The sequence below is a fragment of the Triturus cristatus genome, chromosome 3_2 (genome assembly GCF_964204655.1).
Source record: "Triturus cristatus chromosome 3_2, aTriCri1.1, whole genome shotgun sequence".
NCBI classification, from domain to species: domain Eukaryota; kingdom Metazoa; phylum Chordata; class Amphibia; order Caudata; family Salamandridae; genus Triturus; species Triturus cristatus.
This window is the reverse complement of record NC_140584.1, coordinates 162,722,259-162,744,210: the sequence shown is the minus strand read 5'-3', so window position 1 is coordinate 162,744,210 and position 21,952 is coordinate 162,722,259. Positions and strand designations below refer to the sequence as shown.

The 21,952-nt window shown below is 46.7% G+C and overlaps 1 protein-coding gene across 1 annotated transcript in view; it reads right to left on the bottom strand.

The window, feature by feature from the left end:
- Positions 1-11,763, bottom strand: part of SCN4B (sodium voltage-gated channel beta subunit 4) — a 201,628-nt gene extending 189,865 nt beyond the window's left edge. Inside the window, exon 1 of the mRNA XM_085647419.1 lies at positions 10,738-11,763. Within this exon, the coding sequence (XP_085503545.1) occupies positions 10,738-10,810 (73 nt within the window). The 5' untranslated portion in view covers positions 10,811-11,763. The remainder of the gene's footprint in view (positions 1-10,737) is intronic.
- Between the last annotated feature and the right edge of the window lie 10,189 nt (positions 11,764-21,952).

Here is a 21,952-nt window from a genome sequence, read left to right as displayed (position 1 = left end):
TCCAAGTGTATTGATGGTGACTGCATTGTGATCAATTTCCGCAGGCCACAGATGGTTCGTAGTTTACTAAATTTTTGTGACTCACCCTATATTCAGAATACTAGCATTTGTGCCATTCTCTTGGGATACTTCTATAAACCTACACTCGGGCCTTTTGTGTATAACCCCGCTCCAATTTTTCTTTCTAACAGGTTTCAGGCTCTATCAGATTTAAATGCCCAAGACTGACAATTATCTGTATTACAATGTGAATCGCAGTTATCTGATGGTTCTCAGGCTCCAGTACTTTCGTTCTCTATTGATGCTCAAAATGGTCAGTTAGATTTATATAAGGATCGGGACTGGATATGTTTGGCAAAAGAACAAGAAGCAGCTACGCTTCATGATAAATCGAAGGTACTGTCAGTAATTTTGCCTCACGAGAGTGTGGTTGCAGTTGAGGTTAACCAGCCAGTACAAAATAAAGGAGTGGATTATTTTAATCATAATCGTAACAATAATTATAAGGGTCAGGATACTGTAGGAACCAGGAAGGAGATGGAAATAGTACTCAATCAGCAAATGAGGAATGAATGGCAACCAGAAATACGATTCACATCATGGAATATAGCGGGGCTGACAAGAAAACAAGTTGATGTAGAGTGGCAAGAGTACATTGGACAAAGTGAAATAATCAGTTTGCAAGAAACTTGGGCCTTGGAAATCCCTCATAAAGTAGGATTTAAAACATATAGCGTTAATGCTATTCCTGCGGTTAGAGGGAGGCCTTCGGGAGGTCTTGTTATCTGGGTGAAAATTACTTTATGTATTGATATATTTCAGTTGGATTTTCTATCACAGTATTTAGTTGGAGTGAAGATCCGAACACAAGATAAAAATGAATTATATATAATAAATATTTATAACAGACCTAGTTTAGCTAGCAAAGAATCCCTTGTAATAGAACAGGTAGGCCAATTTTTAAGTTCAATTGCCCAAGGGCAATGGTAGTTGTGGGGGGCAATTTTAATTGTAAATTTGAGCCTGTTGTGGGATTTGAAAATATCTTCAAAGAAGAAGACATGGCAAATAATTTTCCCCCATTGGAAAGTAGCCCGGTAGTTCCCTGCACAGTTGCCATTGCACAGTTAATAGGATTGGTGTCAGGACATGAACTCCGAGCTTGTAATGGCCGATTGCCTTCTGATAGCCCCAATGCGGCTACATTTAGCAGAAGTAACGGTAAGAGCTGTATTGATTACATATTAGTATCCATTGGCCTTTGGCCAATTTTACAGGATCTGGTAGTTGAGGATAGATCTGATAGTGATCATTTTCCCCTATGTTTGACACTAGCAGCCCATCCTTTTCAATCAACTCCCTTTAATAATGGAGATATTAACTTTAGTGTCATTGAACCACTATTAAGTAACAATCGTAGAGTCTTAAAATGGCCTTCTATAGGGGGAAATGATGGGGCCATGAAGCAGATTCACGAAATCTTTGTAGACACTATTTCTCCGTATGTAGATCTCCCTGCTCCAGACTTCCCAACTATGAATATTCATCATCCATCAGTAGATGCTTTGACACCTATCTTGAGTAGGATTCCTAAAGAATGTAAAAAGGGGAAAATTGATGTTAATAATCCCTGGTATAATAAAGAGTGCCGTGAGGCAAAAAAGGAACTTATTCTGGCTACAAAAGTTAAAAATATAGTGGTCTTAAGGGAGAAAAGGACCAAGTATAAGAAATTACTAATACAAACTAAGAAAAAAAGGGATGATACAATTTGGACCGAAATGATTAGCGCAGCCAAAGCAATGGACCATTCTAGTTTTTTGCGATTGATATCTAAAGGAAATAAAGAGGGGAGTAGTTGCAAGGACCTTTTCTTAGGTGCTAAAACATGGGTCAGCCCTTTCTCCAGTCTTTATTCTATATCTACCAGCGATATAGAATTTGAAATGCAAGATTATGTAACAGCGTCAACTGTAGCCCCTCTACATTTTAGTTTGGAAGATACTCTGTTAGCTATGGATGCAGTAAAACCGAGAAAAGCGCCAGTTCCAGACAAGATACCAGGAGATTTACTGAGGCATGATAAAGAGGTTTGGGGCCCTTATATCAACTTTTTATGTAATTCAGTTGCCGCGGGTGCATCAATACCGGAATCATGGAAAGGGGATGAAATTACAACAATTTTTTTAAAAGGTAATCGCCAGGACCCTTCGCACTATCGACCGATTAGTTTAATAGATGTTTTACAAAAAAAATTTGCTGGACAAATTTTAACAAAATTAAATGTTTGGATTGAGGAGGACAATATTTTATCAAAATATCAAACCGGCTTTAGAACCAAAACTAGCACAATGGACCAGGTTTTTAGATTCCTTTGCATGAGTTGGAAATATACAGTATGCAAGAAGGACCATCTGTATATCGCCTTTGTTGACTTAAAGGCCGCTTTTGACCTCACCCCTAGAAGTCTCCTCTGGAAATCCTTAAAAAACCAAGGAGTACTGGGGGAAATGCTTTTGCAAATTATAAGATTGCATGAGGACAATTTTGCAAAGGTCAGATGGGGTCCAAGGGGGGAGTTCACTGAGCCAATTAGAGTAAACAGGGGCGTTAGCCAGGGATGTGTGCTGACACCCACCTTATTTTCATTGTATGTAAATGACATTCCAGAATATTTATTGGGCTGCGAACATGAATTAGTTGGGGCGCCAGTATCTGCCCTCTTATTCACTGATGACACCGTCTTAATATCCCAAACTCCAAAAGGTTTACAATGTTTAATAAATACCTTTGGTGTATATTGTGAGACTAAGGGCCTGGAAATAAATTCTAGCAAAACAAAATATATGACAGTCAATCCACATAAGTCTTTTAAAAAGAACTTAACTGTTAAAACTCAGAAGCCAGAATATGTGCATAATTTTAATTATTTAGGCATAACTTTGGACACTAAAATGTCTTGGAAACCGCAACTGGAGAAAAGAAAGACTATTCTACTCCAAAACTCCCTACCAATAGTTAAGAAACAGGAGAGTAGTATGTCTAAAGCGGTATCCCCAGCCCTTGAGGTATACAAGTACAGGGCACAGTCGGCATCACTTTATGGGGCAGAATTATGGGGGCCCTCATGCAATAATACTTTTATGGTAGGTGAAAATACGTTTTTTAGGAGATTACTACGCCTTCCAATGCGTACACCTCTAATACCTCTAGTAATGGACCTAAATGTAAGCCGTATAGATCACCAGGCAATTCTAAGACCGTTGTTGTTCTGGGTGCGATTGTGGTCCACAGAAGAGCTTGTGCACTATAAAGAAGGGCTAGCGGAAATTTTAAGGCTCAACCATGGTACAGGTTTGCCGTCGCTCAAGCATGTTCATTGTTGGTTCCTTAAATTAGGGCTGAAGCATTTTTGGGAGGAACCTGTTCAATTGTCTATGGTTTCTAAGAAAATATTAAAATCAACTTTTTGGGCCTATATCCAAGATAGTGTGTCCCATAATTCAGCCCCTGGGACATTAACAATACGGTTCCTTTTAATGAAACAAACTTGGAGCTTTGAGCCTTTCTTGGACGAGGTGCAGCCACAATTAGAAAAATCGCTATATACGAAATTTCGATATGGTATTCTGCAAATACATTCAAACACATCGAAACGGGCTCACAAATAAGGGGAGGAAAATACAGAGTGTTGTGCACTATGTCAATCTGGTGCAAGAGAAAATGATTTACATTTATTATTCTTATGCCCAGCTTACGTAAAACCAAGAAAGAAATGGATCAAACCCATTTGTCGGACATTAGGTATTAGGTCTTGCTCTGAGGCAGCAAGAATATTGAGAACTGATACTTCTCAAAAGGTCGTTTTTAGTGTTAGTAGGTACTTGTTTGATGTAGGCTTAATAAGAGCAAAGGAAGGTTTGAAATGTTAGTGTATTATACTTGGAATATTGCCATTATATTAGTCTTGCACTTGCATTTTATCTACTATATTAGTAATATCGCTGCTATATTGGTTTTGCATTTGCATTTTATGAATTAGCAAGAACACTATTAGAATGCTGTACCGAGTACATATGTTGCACTTAAAGCATTTGCACCTTTTGAATTGACTCCCATTAAGAAGTCTTATCTAAAAGTTGCACTTAAAGCACTTGCACTTTTTGAATTGACTACTATTTAAGAAGCTTTATTTAAAAGGATGCCAGTCAAAACTTTTTTTTAGTCCTTGGCTACCTATAATGGTATTTGTTGTAATTCCTCAATATGTTTTATCTATTTAATAAGTCTAAATTTTAACGGTGTTTATTTTTCTGAAATATAAATGAGAAAGGTTATGTATTGAAAATATGAATTTTAATACTTATGCAATGGTCCGGCGGTACCTTTGGAAATGTTTTAATATTCTAATGTGTACATTGTTATTGTACATCTTTTATGGTTTTTCAAACCGAAATAAAGATTGAACTGAACTAATAGTTATGCAAAATTCATGTTTACGAATAAATTGGATTTTGAATACCTATTGAAGAGAGTTTTTAAAATATGTTTCTAGCTGCTTCCAAACCAAAATGAGTATTGTTTAATATAATAATGCAACCCAGTGCTTTTCTATGGAACAGCCATGAAAATAGACTTTTGGGGCTTTTCCACTCTAAGGCCATGTTTAACATTAAATTCCTGCATGCCCTACTGTACACACGGTGCACCCTGTCTTATTGACAATAAGGTCTACATAGAGTTGAATTACAACTATTTAAAAAGTTAACTTTTGACTTGTCATAGGAAATTATTTTGTCAGATACAATTTGCAGATTTCAAACTTCAACAGGTGTGCATCAGACTGCAAAGCTGGAGGGTTTTGTGCAGTGGGACAGGATAGTCATCACACACCTTGGTGACGTTTTGGCAGGTACACACGTACAGCTGTTCCAGGAGCTGTCAGAGCATTGTCAGCTCTCCTGCACCCAGTTCTATAAATACCTTCAGCTGCAGCATGCCCTGTCAGTCAATAGTCCCCCTGCCACGCAGTTCTTGGAGTTCAGCCCCTCATAGTTAACTTGTTAATGGAGAAGCTATACAAGAGAGCATTTCCCAGATCTACTGTTCCCTGGTCATTAATGCTCCAGGCCGCTTCCCTAGGTTGAGATGGATGTGGGAGGCCTGTGTGGGTGAACTGGAGGATGCTGAATGGCGCGAGGCCCCAATGGCCCCTTGAGAGTTGGCACGAACCTCCAGCTGGTCCAACTTAATTATTTACACATCACGTACATGACTCCCCTGCGGCTCCATCGAGCGGATAGGGACTTCCTGGCCAATTGTTCCAGGCGCCCTGCCAGAGGCAGATTTGCTACAAGTCGTCTGGTCCTGCCCAGAACTGGTTCCCTATTGGGAGGGGGTAGAGAGGGAGCTTTCAGCTGTACCAGATCGGACGCTGGCCTTTACCCCAAGAGTTGTTCTATTGGGATTGTTGGACGATGAGGATGGGCAGATGATAGTATGTGTCTTCATTGGGGTGGCAACGCTAGTTGCCAAGTAGGACATAGCCCATAGAGGGAAATCTCCAATCCCCCCCCCCCTCAGTGGCAGAGTGGCGTGGGGGTGGGAGGTGGACAGGTGTGCTCAACAGGAACAGCCTATCTATGAGGCTCAGGGATGCCCCCGCAAACATGAGAAGATCTGGGTTAGGTGGTGGACTTACCATGGACTGGACGGGGGTACTGGATGAGTACTAAATATGCTTTCCACTGTCCTGTGCTGGGCTTGATGGGCTGCAGTCACGTTTCGTTTTGTTTTAGTTGTTTGGTGCAAAACTCAATAAAAAAGTGGTTATAAAAAATAAATTTAAAAAACTGCAACAGGTAAGCCACACATGGTAGGCCTGAAGTCATGTTTGCGTGGTCACTGAAATGGATGGCACGATGGGGGCTGCAGTCCACAAGTGACATTTAACTTACAGGCCCTAGGTACACTTTGTACCATATGCTAGGACTTATAGCAGCCTTTTGACTTTGTCAATGCTTTTTTGTTTAGTCAGGATAATTGTAAAACTTTATTATAGGGGAAACTGCTGGGCTCTCATCAATCTAAAAGAATGTCCTAAAGAAAAAATAGATGTTGTACTTAAAAAGCACCCACCTATTCCCTTGATTGCCCTCGACAATTAAAGGAACTACTTTGTGTGCACGTGCGCTCCTTGCGAAATAGCGGAATGTTCTTAGGCACTCATATTGAAGTGAGCCAGTGGCTGACGTGTGCTGCCACACTGTCCCATGCTGCACATTGCAGTGAGCAGAAGAAAATGTGAATGCCACAAACACACCAGTAGATGAAGTGTGCTGGCTGGAAGCTCCCATAGGCCCCTATCAGTAAGTATAATATATATACATAATTTCAGTAGAACCTAAAGGTCTTGGCCTACCCTAGACCTAAAAATCTGCGGACAATAAACATAGCGAGCTGAGCTGCGCCAGTGCCCTCATAGCGCCAACAGGAGCAGGGCTGTGGCACCTGAGAGCGCGGGGTCAAAGGGGACATGTTGGAGGTCTTGGAGAGCCTGGGGCACTTTGTCAGGGGTCCGAGTGGTATATTTTGGACGGGTCAGCATGTACGCTTGCCATCCAGGAGAGGGAGGGTGCTAGTGGGGCGAGGGCGGAGGGACTGGGTGGAAGCGGAGACAGAGCGCCTGACAAGAAGTCCTCTCTCGGAGACAAGACATCGATTGCTGTAGCCGCAGCCTGTTCCAGTTACTCGCTCCTTCCGCTGTCCATCACCGTCGCCTTCAGCCGAAACCCTTTGCCATTAATAGCTCAGTGGGTTAATGCACTGCCTGCAGATTGCGTAGTCGGATCAAACCAAGGCCCTGCTAAATTGCCCTTCAATTTTCAAAGGTCACAGGACGAACGGTTGCTGAGGGCAGGTAAAAAGAACGTTGGTCATTTACAGTGCCACGAAGCCGCAAGCTTAGCAAAAATGTTACGTAAAAAACGTTAATCTCACTCCTTCTTGCATCCCCATATCTGCATTATCTGCTGAGTTCTTGGTATGAACATACAAATACGTAACTTTTGACACCACGGAAATCGGGTTTGCATTAAAATTCAAGGAAAACATTATTCCTCCGAGACTGCCGGGGAAAGTATACCGTACTATCACTCTTCCAGGTAAAGGGACACTGATATGAGGGACCCAAGGTCGACTTCCAAGCAGAGGAGACTAGAGAAATGTGCTTATCGGCGCAGGGTGCCCACACCTTTGGCGGAGCCCACGCCACGAGAAGAGCTTCACCCACGCAGCTGCCATGCAGTTCTGAAAGGATGCCCGCACCCACTTGCCCGAATCCCTCAGAAAGAAGACCCCCGGATATACGGCATGCTCCGAGGCCCCTGGCTTCCGTCCGAAGTGAAAAAATAGACTACAAAAATATACATTGAAAACACTTACTGCCCACATGCCTACCATGCCTGTATTTCTCCCCACAAGCATCATGTTCTGTTTTAATGTATGTATTAAATACAACAAGCACTCTTCCCACCTCTTGTTTGGTTGGGTTAATTCGCCTCTCTAACTCAGTTCAGGCACTGAGGCCGGTGTTTGATTGTGGGATTAGGTATAGGCAGCATTACTGTATGGGACTAGCTGCGCATGCCCAGTAGCTGCTAGTGTGGCCCTTGGTTTTTTTTCCAGTGCTTGAAATAGAAAAGTACAGGAACTCTCTATCCCAGAGCACCTGTGTTTTTTTCAGAGAAGTGCCGGATTAAAAATATTGCAACTCTGCAGACAAGTGCAGGTACTCTCCGTTTGAAATGAGAGTGCGGGCATTCAGTGAGTCCCCCATTTAAAGCACTCGTTTCATCGTTGTTCGTTTTCAAGTGTTAGCGGTCCTTGCATAAATCACTCATTATTATCACCTTCCAGTGTTTGAGACTTCACATGCCCTCTCTAGAACAGAGTGAAGGGAACAAGGCCAAAAATATAACGGGTTTTCTAATTAGAGCAGAAATGTGCAATCAGGTCACAGTGTGTCTGAAGCGGTTGACAGCCCTGGTCGTGACGTCACACCCATCACTTGAATATGAATGGTTGTGTTTTCCAGTCAAAGCTGAACTATAAAAGTAGATGTGGATAATGCATTTACATGTGTAAAAAAATGCGTGAGTGCTTCTATAAACCATGCATTCATGTCTATCTACCTCCTTTTCGGACGCTGCCTAGAACATCCATTTTCAGACGTCACCCCTTCCTCGTTGAAAAGTTGGCGCGCACATTTATAAACGTTCAATAATGCCTGCTGTGCAAAAAAAACACAAACTCTGGAATGCGAATATCGCTTTAAAAGTAATGTACACTTGTTCCCTTTTATATATGGAACTCATCCAGTTAATATCATATCATTGATGACGTATTACATTAAAGTGGTACTGTGTAATATCAGCAGACCCAGACGTATTGCATTAAAAATGTGCTGGAGGTAACGTTACACATTTTATGCTCGTCACTGCCCTGTCACAAAAAATTTGTCCCGCAGCTGTTTTTCCTCAGGGACTGCCTTAGTAGTCCGAAACCCATCATCATTGCTTTGCGCTCGCCGCATCGCTCAGCGCCAAGTAAGTGTTTTTATTTATTTAATATTACTTATTCCGTCGTCTGCAGACTTCCACCACGCCCTGCCCTGAACACCGCTCTTATCTGTGCGAAGCCGCCACTGTCCCTTTCCCTACTACACATCAACCTGTGCATAGTACCGTACGAAGTAGGTAGGGCCAGCTTTAGTGCAGTGCGACTGGTGGCCGCACTGGGCCCTGAGCTTAGGGAAGAGGCGCTGTGTTTAGCAATAAGTTTCGATTTAAAAACACCTGCAGCAGAGTTCCTTGTGGGTTCAGTTTTCAGGCAGCCTTAATGATGTCAAGATAACTCCTGTGATTAATGTTCCTGCCAGAGAGAGAGATGGGAGTTTTATCTAGTGACTCTCCATAGAGTAGCGCAGAGGGTTAATATGCCTGCTGCAAAGAACTGGTACTGTGCAGATCACAGATCTGTATTTTATGTGGATAGCTGAGTGGATTACTGCTTTTGTCAAAGAGATACCTTTTGTCACTGCAGTTCATAAGATACAACCCTAATATAGAACAATGACTTGTGAACTTCTCATCAAAGAGTGGCATGCAAACTGCATAAAATAGGTTAGGGCGTTATTTTTCGCCTCAGTTTTTCATTATCTATTCCTAATGTGGCTGAAAGGGGTATGTTTGGGTACATATACATTCTTATTGCTTGAAATGGAAAAATAGAAGTGGAGGTACTCTGTCCCAGAGTACCTGCTTGTTTCTGAGAAGTGCAGGTACTCTCCACTTAAAAGTATTACATTTCTCTTGAGAAGTGCCGGTACTCTACTTCTCAAAATTAAAAAGTCCTGGTACTCAGTACCGGACAGTACCGGCCCATTTAAAGCACTATGTAAAGCCAGATTTTACCAGTGCTCTACAACAAATGAAATGTATGTGAGAGAGGGGCTATGGAGAGATGAGGGACACTTTTACCTGAGGGGGAGGTCATGTGGGGAGGGGGGAGGCGCAAAAAATGATTGTCGCACCAGGCGCCACCAGCGCTAAAGCCTGCCCTGAAAGTGCGTAGTGCCTACAACCTGAAGCAAGTCTGCGCTATCCCCACAGAACTGTAGGGGATGGGAGGCGCGGTGCGACACTATTAAACGAATAACAACGCACAGTGTTTTACACACACACTCATGTCACACAATTCTTAAATAAACACGGAAGCACGCGCACATTGTTACACACCTAAAAGGGTACACACACACTAGCATGTACATACACTTCCAGCATACATGCAATGCTCTCTACAGACATGGCTTTCCTCTAACGCTCATGCACAACACATCCCCGTGGAGTTGCAGTACCCTGGTTCCCCATACTCGGTGTGCCCACCCGCGGCTGGCAGAGTGTGTCCTTTTAGGGCACGTGTGATGTGACTGACACCTCTGATCAGTGACAGACTCTGAGCTGTGGGGAAGGGGGGGGGGGGGTTAGGAGGGGGCGTCCTTCTTAGCAAGTGTGGCTGACACTAACCGGCCTGCACTTCACTCACCTCCTGCACGCGCCTCACCAGGGGGGTGGGGGGCAGCAGCCCACTCACCCCTAAGGAAAACCACCAAACTTCTCGAACTGCCAGATTAGAAGCAAGCTTCCACGAAGTGCCGTAGCTCAGCGGGTATCTGCGCCTGCACAAAATTCACCAGCAGACCACAGGTTCGAATCCCACCCCAAAATATAGTGTGATTGAATATTGGCACACATGCTGACCTGCAACAGTCTACACATAGCAAGACAGTATTGTAAAAGCGCGGCGAACCACGTCAGACAGCCTCTGTTTGCGCCGTAGGGCTAGCACAGGGTCAGTGTCGTGTCAGAAGGGGCCAGAGGAGCCGTTAGTGCTGGAGGAAAGTCAGTCACGTGTATGAGGGTCTGCCTAAGAAGTGAAGCCGGTAGGGATGAAACAATCGATAGCACGTTAGACTTGTTCCGCTCTAGGCCACCGGGACTTAGGAAGAGGCAGTCGGCCCGTGTTTCTAGACAGCTGAGGTAGTCAGTCACATTCTGGCGGCATCTCATCGAGACCGCCCCACAGGCCGGAGTCAGTGACTTGGCGCGGGCCTGGCTGTGACTGACTGCCTGCCCCGTCCCCGGCAAACGTGCAGACGCGAGGTGTGGGGTCGCTCACCTAGCAGCAGCAGTAGGGCCCCCCTGCAGGCCGGTCCCGGGTCCGAGGTGCTGCCCCCTGCAGGTGATGCCATCTTCACGCAGTCCAGCGCCCAGAAGAGGTGAGACAAGAACCTGAACGCCGAGTCAGAATGCAGGAGGCGGTCAAAGGCGAAGGATAAAAATAGTGCAAGGGTAGGTTGAGGCCGGAGCCCGAGCAGTCCGCAGGGCGAGTCTGTCTAAAGTTTTAACACGGAAATGAAGACCAGGGGCCATCTCCCTCCCCCCCACTCCTCATTTCTGACTGGTGCTCGCTGCTAAGCCACCTCTCTCCACACCTCTCCTTTCTGTCCCTCCTCCTCTCTCACTTTCTCTCTCTCCTTGTCTTCATCCCTCTCGCTCCCCTCTGGTCTCCCTCCACTGCTACCTTGCTGCCCCTCTTTCTGTCTCTTCCCTATCTCGTTTTTCTCTTACCCTACCCTTGTCTCTTCCTTATTCTTGCTTCTCCCCTCGCCCGTCTCTTCTCTTTTATCTATACTGTCGCCATCTCTCTGTGTTCCAACATCAACATTCTCCTTTAACTCTGTATTGCAATGCCCCTCTTTCTCCTCTCCTCCCTCTTTCTCTACTTTTTTTCCTTTCTCCACTTGTCACCCCTCTCTTTCTACCCTCTAGCTGCCTCTTTAACCTGACTGTTCTCCCTCTCTTTCGTTTTTTTCTCTCTGCCTTCTTTCCCCTCCTTCTCGTTGTCTCCTTCCCCCCGTCTCTCTCACTCCTCTCTCTTGCGCGCTCTCTCTTCAGCGCTCTGTCTCTTTCCTCTTCTCTCTATCTCTCTGTACCTTCCCCCTCCCTCTATCTCCCCTTCTTTCCTCTCCCTTCTCTCTCGCTGCTGAAACCCCCCCTCTCCTCTGTCTTTCGACGAGGCGCCGTCTCCCCTGCCTCTCTTTCCCCTCTGCCTGTCTCCTCTGCAGCCCGGCTGTCTTTGGAACGTTACAGGTAAGGCACTGAGAGAGCTGGCCGCCCAGATGCACACTGCAGCCCGTGCAGTGCAACCCGTGCCAGCCCCCGCAGTGCGCGCGCGCGCGCGCTCCGCATCTCCAGGCGTCAGAGGAGGAGCTGCCGGACAGGCTCAGCCTCCCCGTGCCAGGGCTCGCGCATTACGGCCCAGGAGATGCTGGGAAGGAAAATACATCTATAGGTGAAACTTGAAGTGGGTTAAGCCTGCGCTGTGTACAGTGTACGTGAATGTTGAACCTACATGCGTTTGGCGCGTACCGGGACGTGTATGTTCCGCCTCTGTATTGGAAGGGTAGGGTGCCCTGAGGATGTGTACAGATCTGCGTGTTCGTCCTGGAGCCTCTTCTATAGATGTAGCCCGATTCCCCGGAAGCGATGGACAGACAGCTCTATGCCCAACTCCGCCCCCATAGAAGTGAAGTCTACACTCGGGCTATGTTTACATGCATATGTACAATTGGAGTCTACAGGGTGTTACATACAACTGGAATATGCATGGGTTTCTCTATACAGCCCAGAGTGTATACAGGTTCTTGGTATACAGGGGTATTCAAGGTCTGGCCGGGCCTCCCGTGCATCTGCCACTGGGATACTTAAGAGGAGGCTTCTAGACAGATGGAATACCATTGAAATAGGTCTTGTCCAACTAGGTCCCAGCCAGATTCATTTCCCTCAATGAATATAACCTTAAACTGTTATATAAAATATATACTTTTATCAAAAACTGACAAACACAACCTCATATTGAGGAGGCTTTGGACACAAATGTATACCTTGTAAAATTGCTATATGCCCATGCCATCACTAGGGACACCTTAAACTATACTCCAAAGACTATTCATTATTACTGTTACCTCAATCCATATTCAGAGGTTAAATGTCAGTCTGACTGGTTTGTGGTCCCTGTGTGCATCGTGCGGCGGCATGTCCAGCAGTACGGGCGGAAAGCCACACACAGATAAGACAACATTTGTCGTCGGGCCAACTTTAGGATTGTCACGAAGTTTCAGAAGCACTGGGAGCTCTTTGACCTCATAATAAAAAATTAAAAAATCCATTCATATCTACTAGCTTCTTTGACGTGATAGGCCACACTCAATACGACCATTTTAGGTGCCAGTCCTGCCAAGTACCACGCAGCAGGCGTTAGACTAACGCATTTCAGTGTTGTACTTCGCATTACCGCACTGAAATCTATTGTCACGCATATGCATAGTGTCTGTTACTGAAGCACTACCTAAAACTTAAGTGGGGGCAGCTGGCAGCACACAGCCTGTGTTGTGTGCGATGCTCTTCCAAGCTTGCGGCTCACAGCAGAGCTAAGGCTGCTCAGCGCTGGCAGGCTTACACTCCCTGCTAAGGCTACAATGTTTCATTATTATGATTCCCCGCAGCACGGCTCTCACTGTCAGCCTGACGTCACCGGGCCCAGTCAGATTGTGTGCTACATGCCAGTACCACAAGGGACGTCACATTCCGTGTTGGTGTGAGAGGCAGGCGGCTGGTTACTGAATTTGCTGCGCTGCCTGCAAACCAATCATGGCACTCGCAGCGTCCTGCTACCTACTGCAGCTCGCACTGGCCTGAGCCACAGCGTGCTGTCGGCTGTGCTGCACCCTACCAAATTCAGTTCTCGATGCAGCCGAGGTAGACGGAGAGGAAGGAGTCAGTTACCTAGGTTGCAGTGGCCGCCAGGACAGTATGGCCAGGTACTACCTACACCCCCTCCTCCCTTAACCAATCCCAGAAAGTGACAGGAGAGGAGTTTGGATGTGGGGAGCATAAGCCCCCCGGCCGTATTTATTAAACAAAGATTAATAAACATTATCAAAATTTACAATATTTACATCAATTTTTTACGCAGAAAATTATATATTATATTGATTACAAATGATAAGTACAGATGTCAGATGGCTAACCTTAACATAACTCTAATACAAAGGTTTCCTATCCAAATCTAACATATCTTTAATAATCATTACAGTATTTATTTTCTGCGTATCCTAATTGGGCCTACGGCAAGGTCACTAACTGGTGTCAGATTCTAATCAACTTAAACACGCCCTCCAGCCGGAGTGCGCATGCGCAGAGGGTCCGTTCACCGTGAGGGTACTTCCCCCCCCCCCGGTTACCCCCGTACGCTCTGTACATTATCTCCATAAAAGGGGCCTTTGCAGTTCTGCGCCATTTACTGGCTCCGTTGTGCACGTGCGGGGTGGCCAACCAGCCTAGAGAAAGCGTGACTCCCTCCTCCCCCGCACCCAACTGCCCCTGGAGTTCTAGGAGAGACAACTTGTCCCTCCCACTTGGGTGACCCCATTCAAGAATGGCGCCGCCCTTTAAGGACCTTAAATTTACTGCTCACCAATCATGACCTTACCGCCACAGGCCAGCATAGTTGACCGACTATCTGCCCCCCCCCCACTGCGCTCACTAGAAGGTCATGCCCTGTTTCTGAGGCCACCCAACCAAGCTAATATATTTTCTAAGAAAACCTCATTGCCTATGTTGGAGGGAGGCCCGCCGGGTAGTCGGGGAGACTATTCCGGCACCTTCCTACCGCAAAGTTATAGCCGAGCGCCGCTGAGAAGCCTCCTCGGGGAGGTCTTTCTCCTATGATCGTACTAGGCCCAGTAACACCACCACACAGGACTCAATAGTAGTTGCGAGATTAGATTCTTTATCAGCAGTAATACGGGCAATATTTACAGAGGGATCGAGGGATCCTGTCAGAGTCTCAGTGTTCGTTCAAGAGGATAGGGTAGCGGGACAGTCTTAGTGCCAGCCAGGCACGGGAGGGCTCTGCGCCAGACCTTGGATGCTGGTCTCAGAGCGGCTCGGACGTGGAGAGCCGCGACGTCGTCTGCAGGGCTCGGATGGTAGTTCCGCTTAGGTCGAGCCGCGACACGGTCAGCAGGGCTCTGGTGGTAGGTCCGCTTCGGTCGAGCCGCGACGAGGTCAGCTGGGCTCCGGTGGTAAGGTTCAACAAGGTCGGGCCGCGACAGCGTCAGCAGGGCCCCAAGGGTTCGTGAAGGTCTTTAAGCACGGTGGAGCCGCGACGTCGTCAGCAGGGCTCGAGGGGTGGTTCCGGGTGAGTCTTCTTCGTGGGGTCAGCCGCGATCCTATCAGCAGGGCTCTCGACTCCAGGATACAACTACTGCCCTGTTGTCGGGTCGCCCCAGATATAGGACGGGAGCCCTTTGATGTCCGGACCCGTGCGCCCGGAGGGGGCGGAGAGGACGGTTAGGGGGCGGCCAGACGCCCAGCAGGAGAGGCGCCAGGCCCCAGAGAGCTGTGGGGTGATCACACCCAGGTGTGGAGAGACGGTAGGGGGTCCCATCGATACTGCCCTCCGCCGAGAGTGGGAAGGGCTCACGTGGTATCCCCCGGGCCAGGGGTTGGCGTCTCGATGTCGGGCCTCGCTGGGACCGAGGCCGGGTAGAGCAGGGTCATACAGGTGGTCACGTGGAGTGACGTGTAATCCAAGATGGAGGAGCCCCGATGTGCATGGGACCTCGTGCGGCTTAGCGCGGGGAAACAGGACCACGCCACGAGGCCGGCTCCCACAGCCTACTTTGGACAAGTGAACACCGTCTTTTAAGAAGCACGGCTCCCCCCTAATGCACCCATTGGCGATGGTCTGTAGATGAGGAGCCCTGAAAAGCCTCTCTATTTTGTTATTTATTCTCCTCACGGAGTGAATCAATGCTCTTACAGATTCCCCTCCCCTCCATTGAAATCGGGGTATCATCTGAGACCACCCAATGGTGCATCCCTGGCATGTCTTGGCTAACCAACCTACTTCTGAGATTATGGTTTCCACCGACCCCCTTCTTCCTATGCTTGCCAGATCGTTCCCCCCTAGGTGCAGAATAATAATATTGGGAGGAGCCCCCCCCCCCCCCTTTCTCAATAAGTCTAACATGATACCCCTAAACTGACTGAAGCAGAGGCCCCCTTTCCCATGAAATGATATCTCAAAACCGGCCTGCCGTGCCCTGGCTTTATAATTTCCTGTAATGAAAAAATTAGACAGACGCCTTACATACGAGTGGCCAACTATCCACACAACATGTAATCCTTTATCCGGTGATGATAGTCCTTGAGTTGCCCAACGCTGTTGTTGCGGTGTTTTCAGTTTCCCCCCTGCGTGACAGGTTTGAGAAACTGTAATGAAAGCAGAGGACACATGCGTCAGCGTCTGGCAACATATCCCACTCACAGCATATGTAGTCACACATAGCGCTTATATCAATTAGAGGCCCATCTCCCAATCCTTTGGACGTTGTTGCTATGTAGGCCCCTAGCCGTCGCCTCAGTGACTGCCCCTATCCTAAAAGAGTGAGTTCCAAAACAGCTTGGGTTCAAACCTGCTGTCTGGATTGCCATGTCCAGGACCCTCTTAAATTGAAAACGTGTGAGTGGGATCCCATCTGTATGTACTAGTAAAGGCCCCCCTTTGTCACACTGCAGGTAATTTTCCACATGTGAGAGGGGGCAGCATGGGTTACCCACTGTACAGCCTGGACTAGGACTCACATCTCAATTAGGAACCGTGAGTGATAAAATATATTCACAAAATTCATTTTAACATTTACTTTCCTGTGCTTTCCTTTTGCTAGGTGATAGTGTTTGTTTTCTGAGTACTAAATGTCAACACAGAATAAAGACTTCCCACCAGCTTCCTACTTTGAGTTGGAGTAGTTCAAGCAAGGAAAGAATAGTCTACTCTGGACAATCCCCACTCCATCTATCTGATTATGAACTACTGAAAATCAGATGGCTCTGCTTTTTATTGGCCGACGATACGCACGGTGGTTTGGGGTTATGTTTGAATGGGAGTATATTGCTAGTGCTATAAATGTGGCCCACACAGATACAAATACCTGGAGTTTCCTGGTAAGCTTCAAAGTGAGCGAGGACTCTTTTGTCTCACAAGGGTGATGTGATTTCTGCATCATTGACCCTGTATAATACCGTTGTTGGTGCCGTGGTTTCTTCATTAGTGATCCGATAAATAAGTGACATGACCAGTTGCGGCTAGCACAACTCACGGGTGGGAAAGCATAGGGTCGCGCGGGGAAGGGGGTGTCAGGAGGGGGGTAATTTAATTGAAAAAAAAGTTAAACTTATCTGGCCGGGTCCCGCGGCTTCTGTGCTCTCCTGCTGTCCAGGAACAGGAAGCAGAAGCAGGCATCCTGGTTCCCTCCCTCCCCTAAGCCAATAACAACTCTGCTTAGGCAGCATTGTGATTGGTCGGGACACCGACCAGCCAGGGGCTAATAAGGAGGCCATTTTCTCCATGTAGGCTGCATGTATCCTATATGAAGAAAAGGCAGAGTGCGCATGACTGGTTTTGGAGGCCCCAGGGGGGTGAACAAACAGTCTTTGCGCACTTAGGAGTGGGCAGGCACACCACTCCTCCCCTCCCCTGCTCTCAGAGCAGCCCCTCAAATCCGCCCGCCCGCAACCAAACATAAAATGGTAATAACGGAAAGTTGTTACCATTTTATGTTTCTGCTTCTCGCACTGTGAGAAGCAGTGGGGCGACACTCCTCCGCCCTAGTGGATGAGCCGCCCCTGGACATGAAAGCAAAAGCTTTTCTTTAAAACTAAGAAAAGACTGGCAGTGCAATTTGCATTTCTTTGCACTATACGTGTATAGAGTGAAATATCGCTGGGTTTTGCGCTGGTGCTTCCCAGTATTCCTTATAGGTTGAGCCTGGGCAGTGCATGTGCTGCTCTGTGAGGCATGCTGTATTCAGGTATGGACTTGAAGCTCCTCCCACTCTCCAACCATATTTTTCATTGACTTGTGTCATTGTCCTTTGGAAACTGTAGCTTTTCATTGGTCTGTAGGCTTAGTAATCCCTCCATAGTACCGCTTTGTCTCATTTTGCAACCTCCCATGGAGACACCCCCTGTTACATGTGTTGTTACTCGGCAGGCTATAATTACAGCCTCCGAGCACTATTTGCTTAAATGTTTTAGCAGGCAGGACACGCTCTCCCCCATCGCCTGGCTTTTTTAATTTCATAGCATGGCACGCCACGCTCACACAGTGGCGGCAGCGTCTTTGGTTTATTAAGGCGCCGAATGCGGCCGCAAGTTTTGTTTTTACTATTTCTTACCTTTTTTTTAAAACTGCCCCATGCCACGCTTTCACGTTAATGGAGACCGCGCTACTTTCTTTAGACGAGCCGGTTCTAAAGAAAGGGTTGTGGCCGCCATCAAAGTGAACCACGGCATGGGGCGCTTTTCGAATAAAAGCATCTGGTTGTCAAATTGATAGCCAAATGCTTTTTTTTGTAAAAGCGCCCATACCCGCTTTCACTCTAATGGCAGCTGCGCCCCTTTCTTTAGACATGGCTCGTCTAAGGAAAGGGGTGCGGCCGACATTAAAGTGAAAGCGTGCTTGGCCGCTTTTACAAACAAGCATTTGCAATGCAATAGGTCTCGCATTTACGAAACTCTCGTAAATGCGAGACCTATTGCATTGCAAATGCTTGTTTATCTTATTGTATTAGCAACCGATTAGGCCTGCGACTAAGTGACGGTATAATCTCCTAGTTGCACTTGCTATGTTGAAAAATGTGCTTTTTGGGCTAGTGCAGGCCATGAAGGATCACAGCAATGAGATCATCAGCAGTGCCTGCCTGCCCTGTTACTGAGAACTGCAGTCTCACAGGCTGTCTCCGGTTAGTGCCCTTCCTCCCATTACTGGTGCTTTGCAGATATGTTTTAAGATCTTCCTAGAGTTTTTCGTTGAACGTCGCCACTGCCCCACTCCCGTACCGCCAAACTCTACAATCGCCTGCACGCCACATTACGAGGATTCTCGTTGTCTGGCAGGTCAGTGCGTTGGCGTTCCCACAGTGGTGAAATTCTCCATAAAGGTTTGACCGCCATACTTGTAATACTGCAGTTGGACCACTGGTGCGGCGGTCCCTGACTGCCACTGCACCTCCTCCATGGGTTTGGCGGTCCTATCGTAATCAGGCCCTTAGTCATAATTGTTGGTATAACGTAAATATTCGCTTTGATGAATGTCGCTTTTCTTTTGCTTTCGATGCTTATTTTCAGGGGTCATCTGGAGAGTAGTAAGATATGATGTTATTCTTGCAGTCTCTTTGGTTGGTGTTTAAAGTTTTTTGGGCAGAAGGCTTAGAGTTGATGGGTTTCCGTGTAGTATTGGTGTTTGTATGTTTGATGTTGTTGATAGTTTGTAGGTGTTGGTCATGAGTTTGACATCTGATTGGTGGTAGATCTCGCTCAAGGCCGGGATTTTTTCTTGGAGGAGATCTTTGGGTTGGTGTCTGGATTGTGTAGGCTGTCTCCTGAAACACTACAACATAAGGCATTTTGATTTGCCTATTTATTGCTGAAACATTGACATGAATTGGGAGGACACCTCAACCCTCAAATGAAAGAACATTTGTATTAAATGGTTGTTTGCCAATGTTACCAATTATGAACCTGCAAAGGATCCGGTGCTAGAGATGGGGAAGTTACTTACCTGTAACAGTGGTTCGCCAGCATAAGTTACTTAGTAGAATCAGAAGTAACTAATCCAACCTCCCTGATTTACATGGTTAGTAGTTTGATATTATGTTTCAAAATGTAAATGACATGCAAAGTAAGGTAACAGTTCCTGAAGAAATATATATGCCAGTATGGTCTACTATGCAAGAGGAAGGGGAAAAGGGGAGGATGACAAAGGGTCTCAGACTAGGTTCGAAAATGATAGTGTGATGGAGACTAGAGACTCCTGGATGGTACTAGAAGTGCCCTCACACACCCTTGCGGGTGCAAAGCATCATCATCGGGCTGTGCTCCTCGTGGGGGTGGCGCTGCAGTCCCTCACGGGCCCTAAAAGGGCTCTCTATCGGAGATCTTTTGGTGGAGTCGCCGTAGTTGTGCGTGTGGGTGTGTGGGGAGGGGGGTGGTGGTGAGGCTAAAAAGACCTAATGGTGCCCTAACTATTTATTGGTGGGCCCAGGAGGTCTGCTAAAAATAACGGGGGATAATGTTATATAAACATTCTGAGTGGGGGAAAAAAGCTGTAAATACGTCCCACTGCTCTCGGCCCGTAAGAGTGAGGGTTTAAAGTGAGAGAGAGGGAGTGCAAGTGATGGTCAACATGTTTCGCGCTGTTGCCGGTCCCTAATGGATCCTAGCGCTTCGTCAGGACCAAGGTGGTGATTAAAAAGAAAGGGGTGGGATTCAGAAACAAGGGGGGAGAGTATACTGTAATCCCAGAAACACAACAAAGTTGTGGGGGGAACACGGATTATTCGTGTCCTTGACGTCGAACCTGTGATGGAGAGGGAGAGAATAAAACATTAAAAAAATATATTGTGGGGCTTCCTACGAAAGAGGGCTCGAAAAGCATGCACCAGAGAGAAGAGTATTCCAGCCGTAGTCGTGCTAGGAACGGGTGCTCGTGCCCTGTGTGACGTCGATGGAAGCGCCCAGCAATGGGGATTAGAACAAGACAAACACAAACTGCAAATAAGGTTTCTCAGATTGCCCGTATAAAGTCCCTTCTAAGATAAACAGGCTAAATGTGATGGTGGGGTTTAAGAGACTCAGTGACAGCGCTGTGTGTGGTGACAGGAGTTTACTCACACCAGTGGGCGATTGGCTGACTCGTCTACAAGTAAGGCGGGAAGTGATCAGAGAGTTAAAATGACTCCCTAGCAGTATTTTAAATAAAATAGCCCAGACATAATAGGGTGATTCGATATGAGTATGGCATGGACGTGGAGGGAACATGCCATAGGTTGCAAGTGCTGGGTACGTGAGAGTACAAATAACGAGTGTAGACGTAACAAAGATAAATACATGCTTGTAGACAATGATTGAATAGACAGTCCTACCCGCAAGAAGTCCGGGTCCACGCGGTGCCGGGGCTTGACAAACTGGGGCGGGGGCTTCAGCTGTGAAGGTAATGGGTTAGGGATGGAAACCAGGTAGCATAAGTTATGGAGGGGGTTGTTGTTGTGCAATGGCTCGCACACGGGGCTAAAAAGTGTAGTCACGCCGTCTATCACAACAAGTACAAAAGCTGTATGAAGGTCGCTTAAGACCGTAGGACGTACTTACATCTGCCCCGGGAAATCGCCTCGACAACCTAAGGTGCCTCCAGAGTCGCCGGTACTGCTTATCGGCGGCGCAGCGTCTTAAATGTGCGCTCAAAGATCAATGGTCAGAAGGGTAGGGTAGATACTGAGAAGAGACTCAACTACGTCTCAAAAGGGTAGCGGCCATCTTGGAACGGCAAGAAAGTCCGAACATATTCCTTTAGCTGTAAGGCAAGGGCTGGTATCATAGGTGGTGGGGTTAGGCAGAGTGTGGGTATAGGTATCCCGCATAGCCATATGCAGTGATTTGGGAATGCGTATGGCTGTGTATCCAGTATTGTTATTTGTTGGATTCAGCTACGTCTCAAAAAAGTAGCGGCGGCCATCTTGGAACGGTCAAGTGTCCGAACCTATGTCTATTGCTGTGTGGCCGGTGCTAGTATCATAAGTGGTGGGGTTAGGGAAAAGTGTACGTATAGGTGTCCCATATAACCATATGTAATGGCTGTTGACTGCATATGGTTCGATGATCCAGAATCATAATGTTAGGACCATAGGAGTGTGTGTCACAAGTGTCAAAATGTCACAACACATAGAGGGCCAGTGTATTGCTCGTAAATGGAAAAAGTCTACAAGTTCCCCAAGGAGGCTGGTGCTAAGAGGTTAATTGGCAAAAGTATATGCCAGGAGTTCAGTATACCATGGGGGGATATAGGGTGCCACCATCTAAGGATGCTCAGTTATGATGGTACGGCAGGTGGAAGGTGTATTACATTGTTTTCTAAAAGGTAATGAATCAGGCATGGAGTGTGGTCCACGGAATGTCGTCATTAAGGCCAGACACATTAGACTTAAGTCTGAAGACCCATCGCTGTTCGGTTTTGAAGAGGGTCCCAGCTGACCAGGAAGGGTTGTGATCAATGACAACCCAACGTAAGCTCTCAGGGGGGTGGTTGAGTTCGAGAAAATGGTTCTGCAACCTCGTTTGGGTTCGTTTACATCTTATTGTGCTTTTGTGTTCCCCAATGCGTGTTTTGACGGGTCTTGACGTCATCCCGATGTAGTGGAGTCCGCACGGACATGTTAGTAAATAGATGCAGTTCTTGGAGTTGCAGTTTGTATGGCGTTTTAATTGCC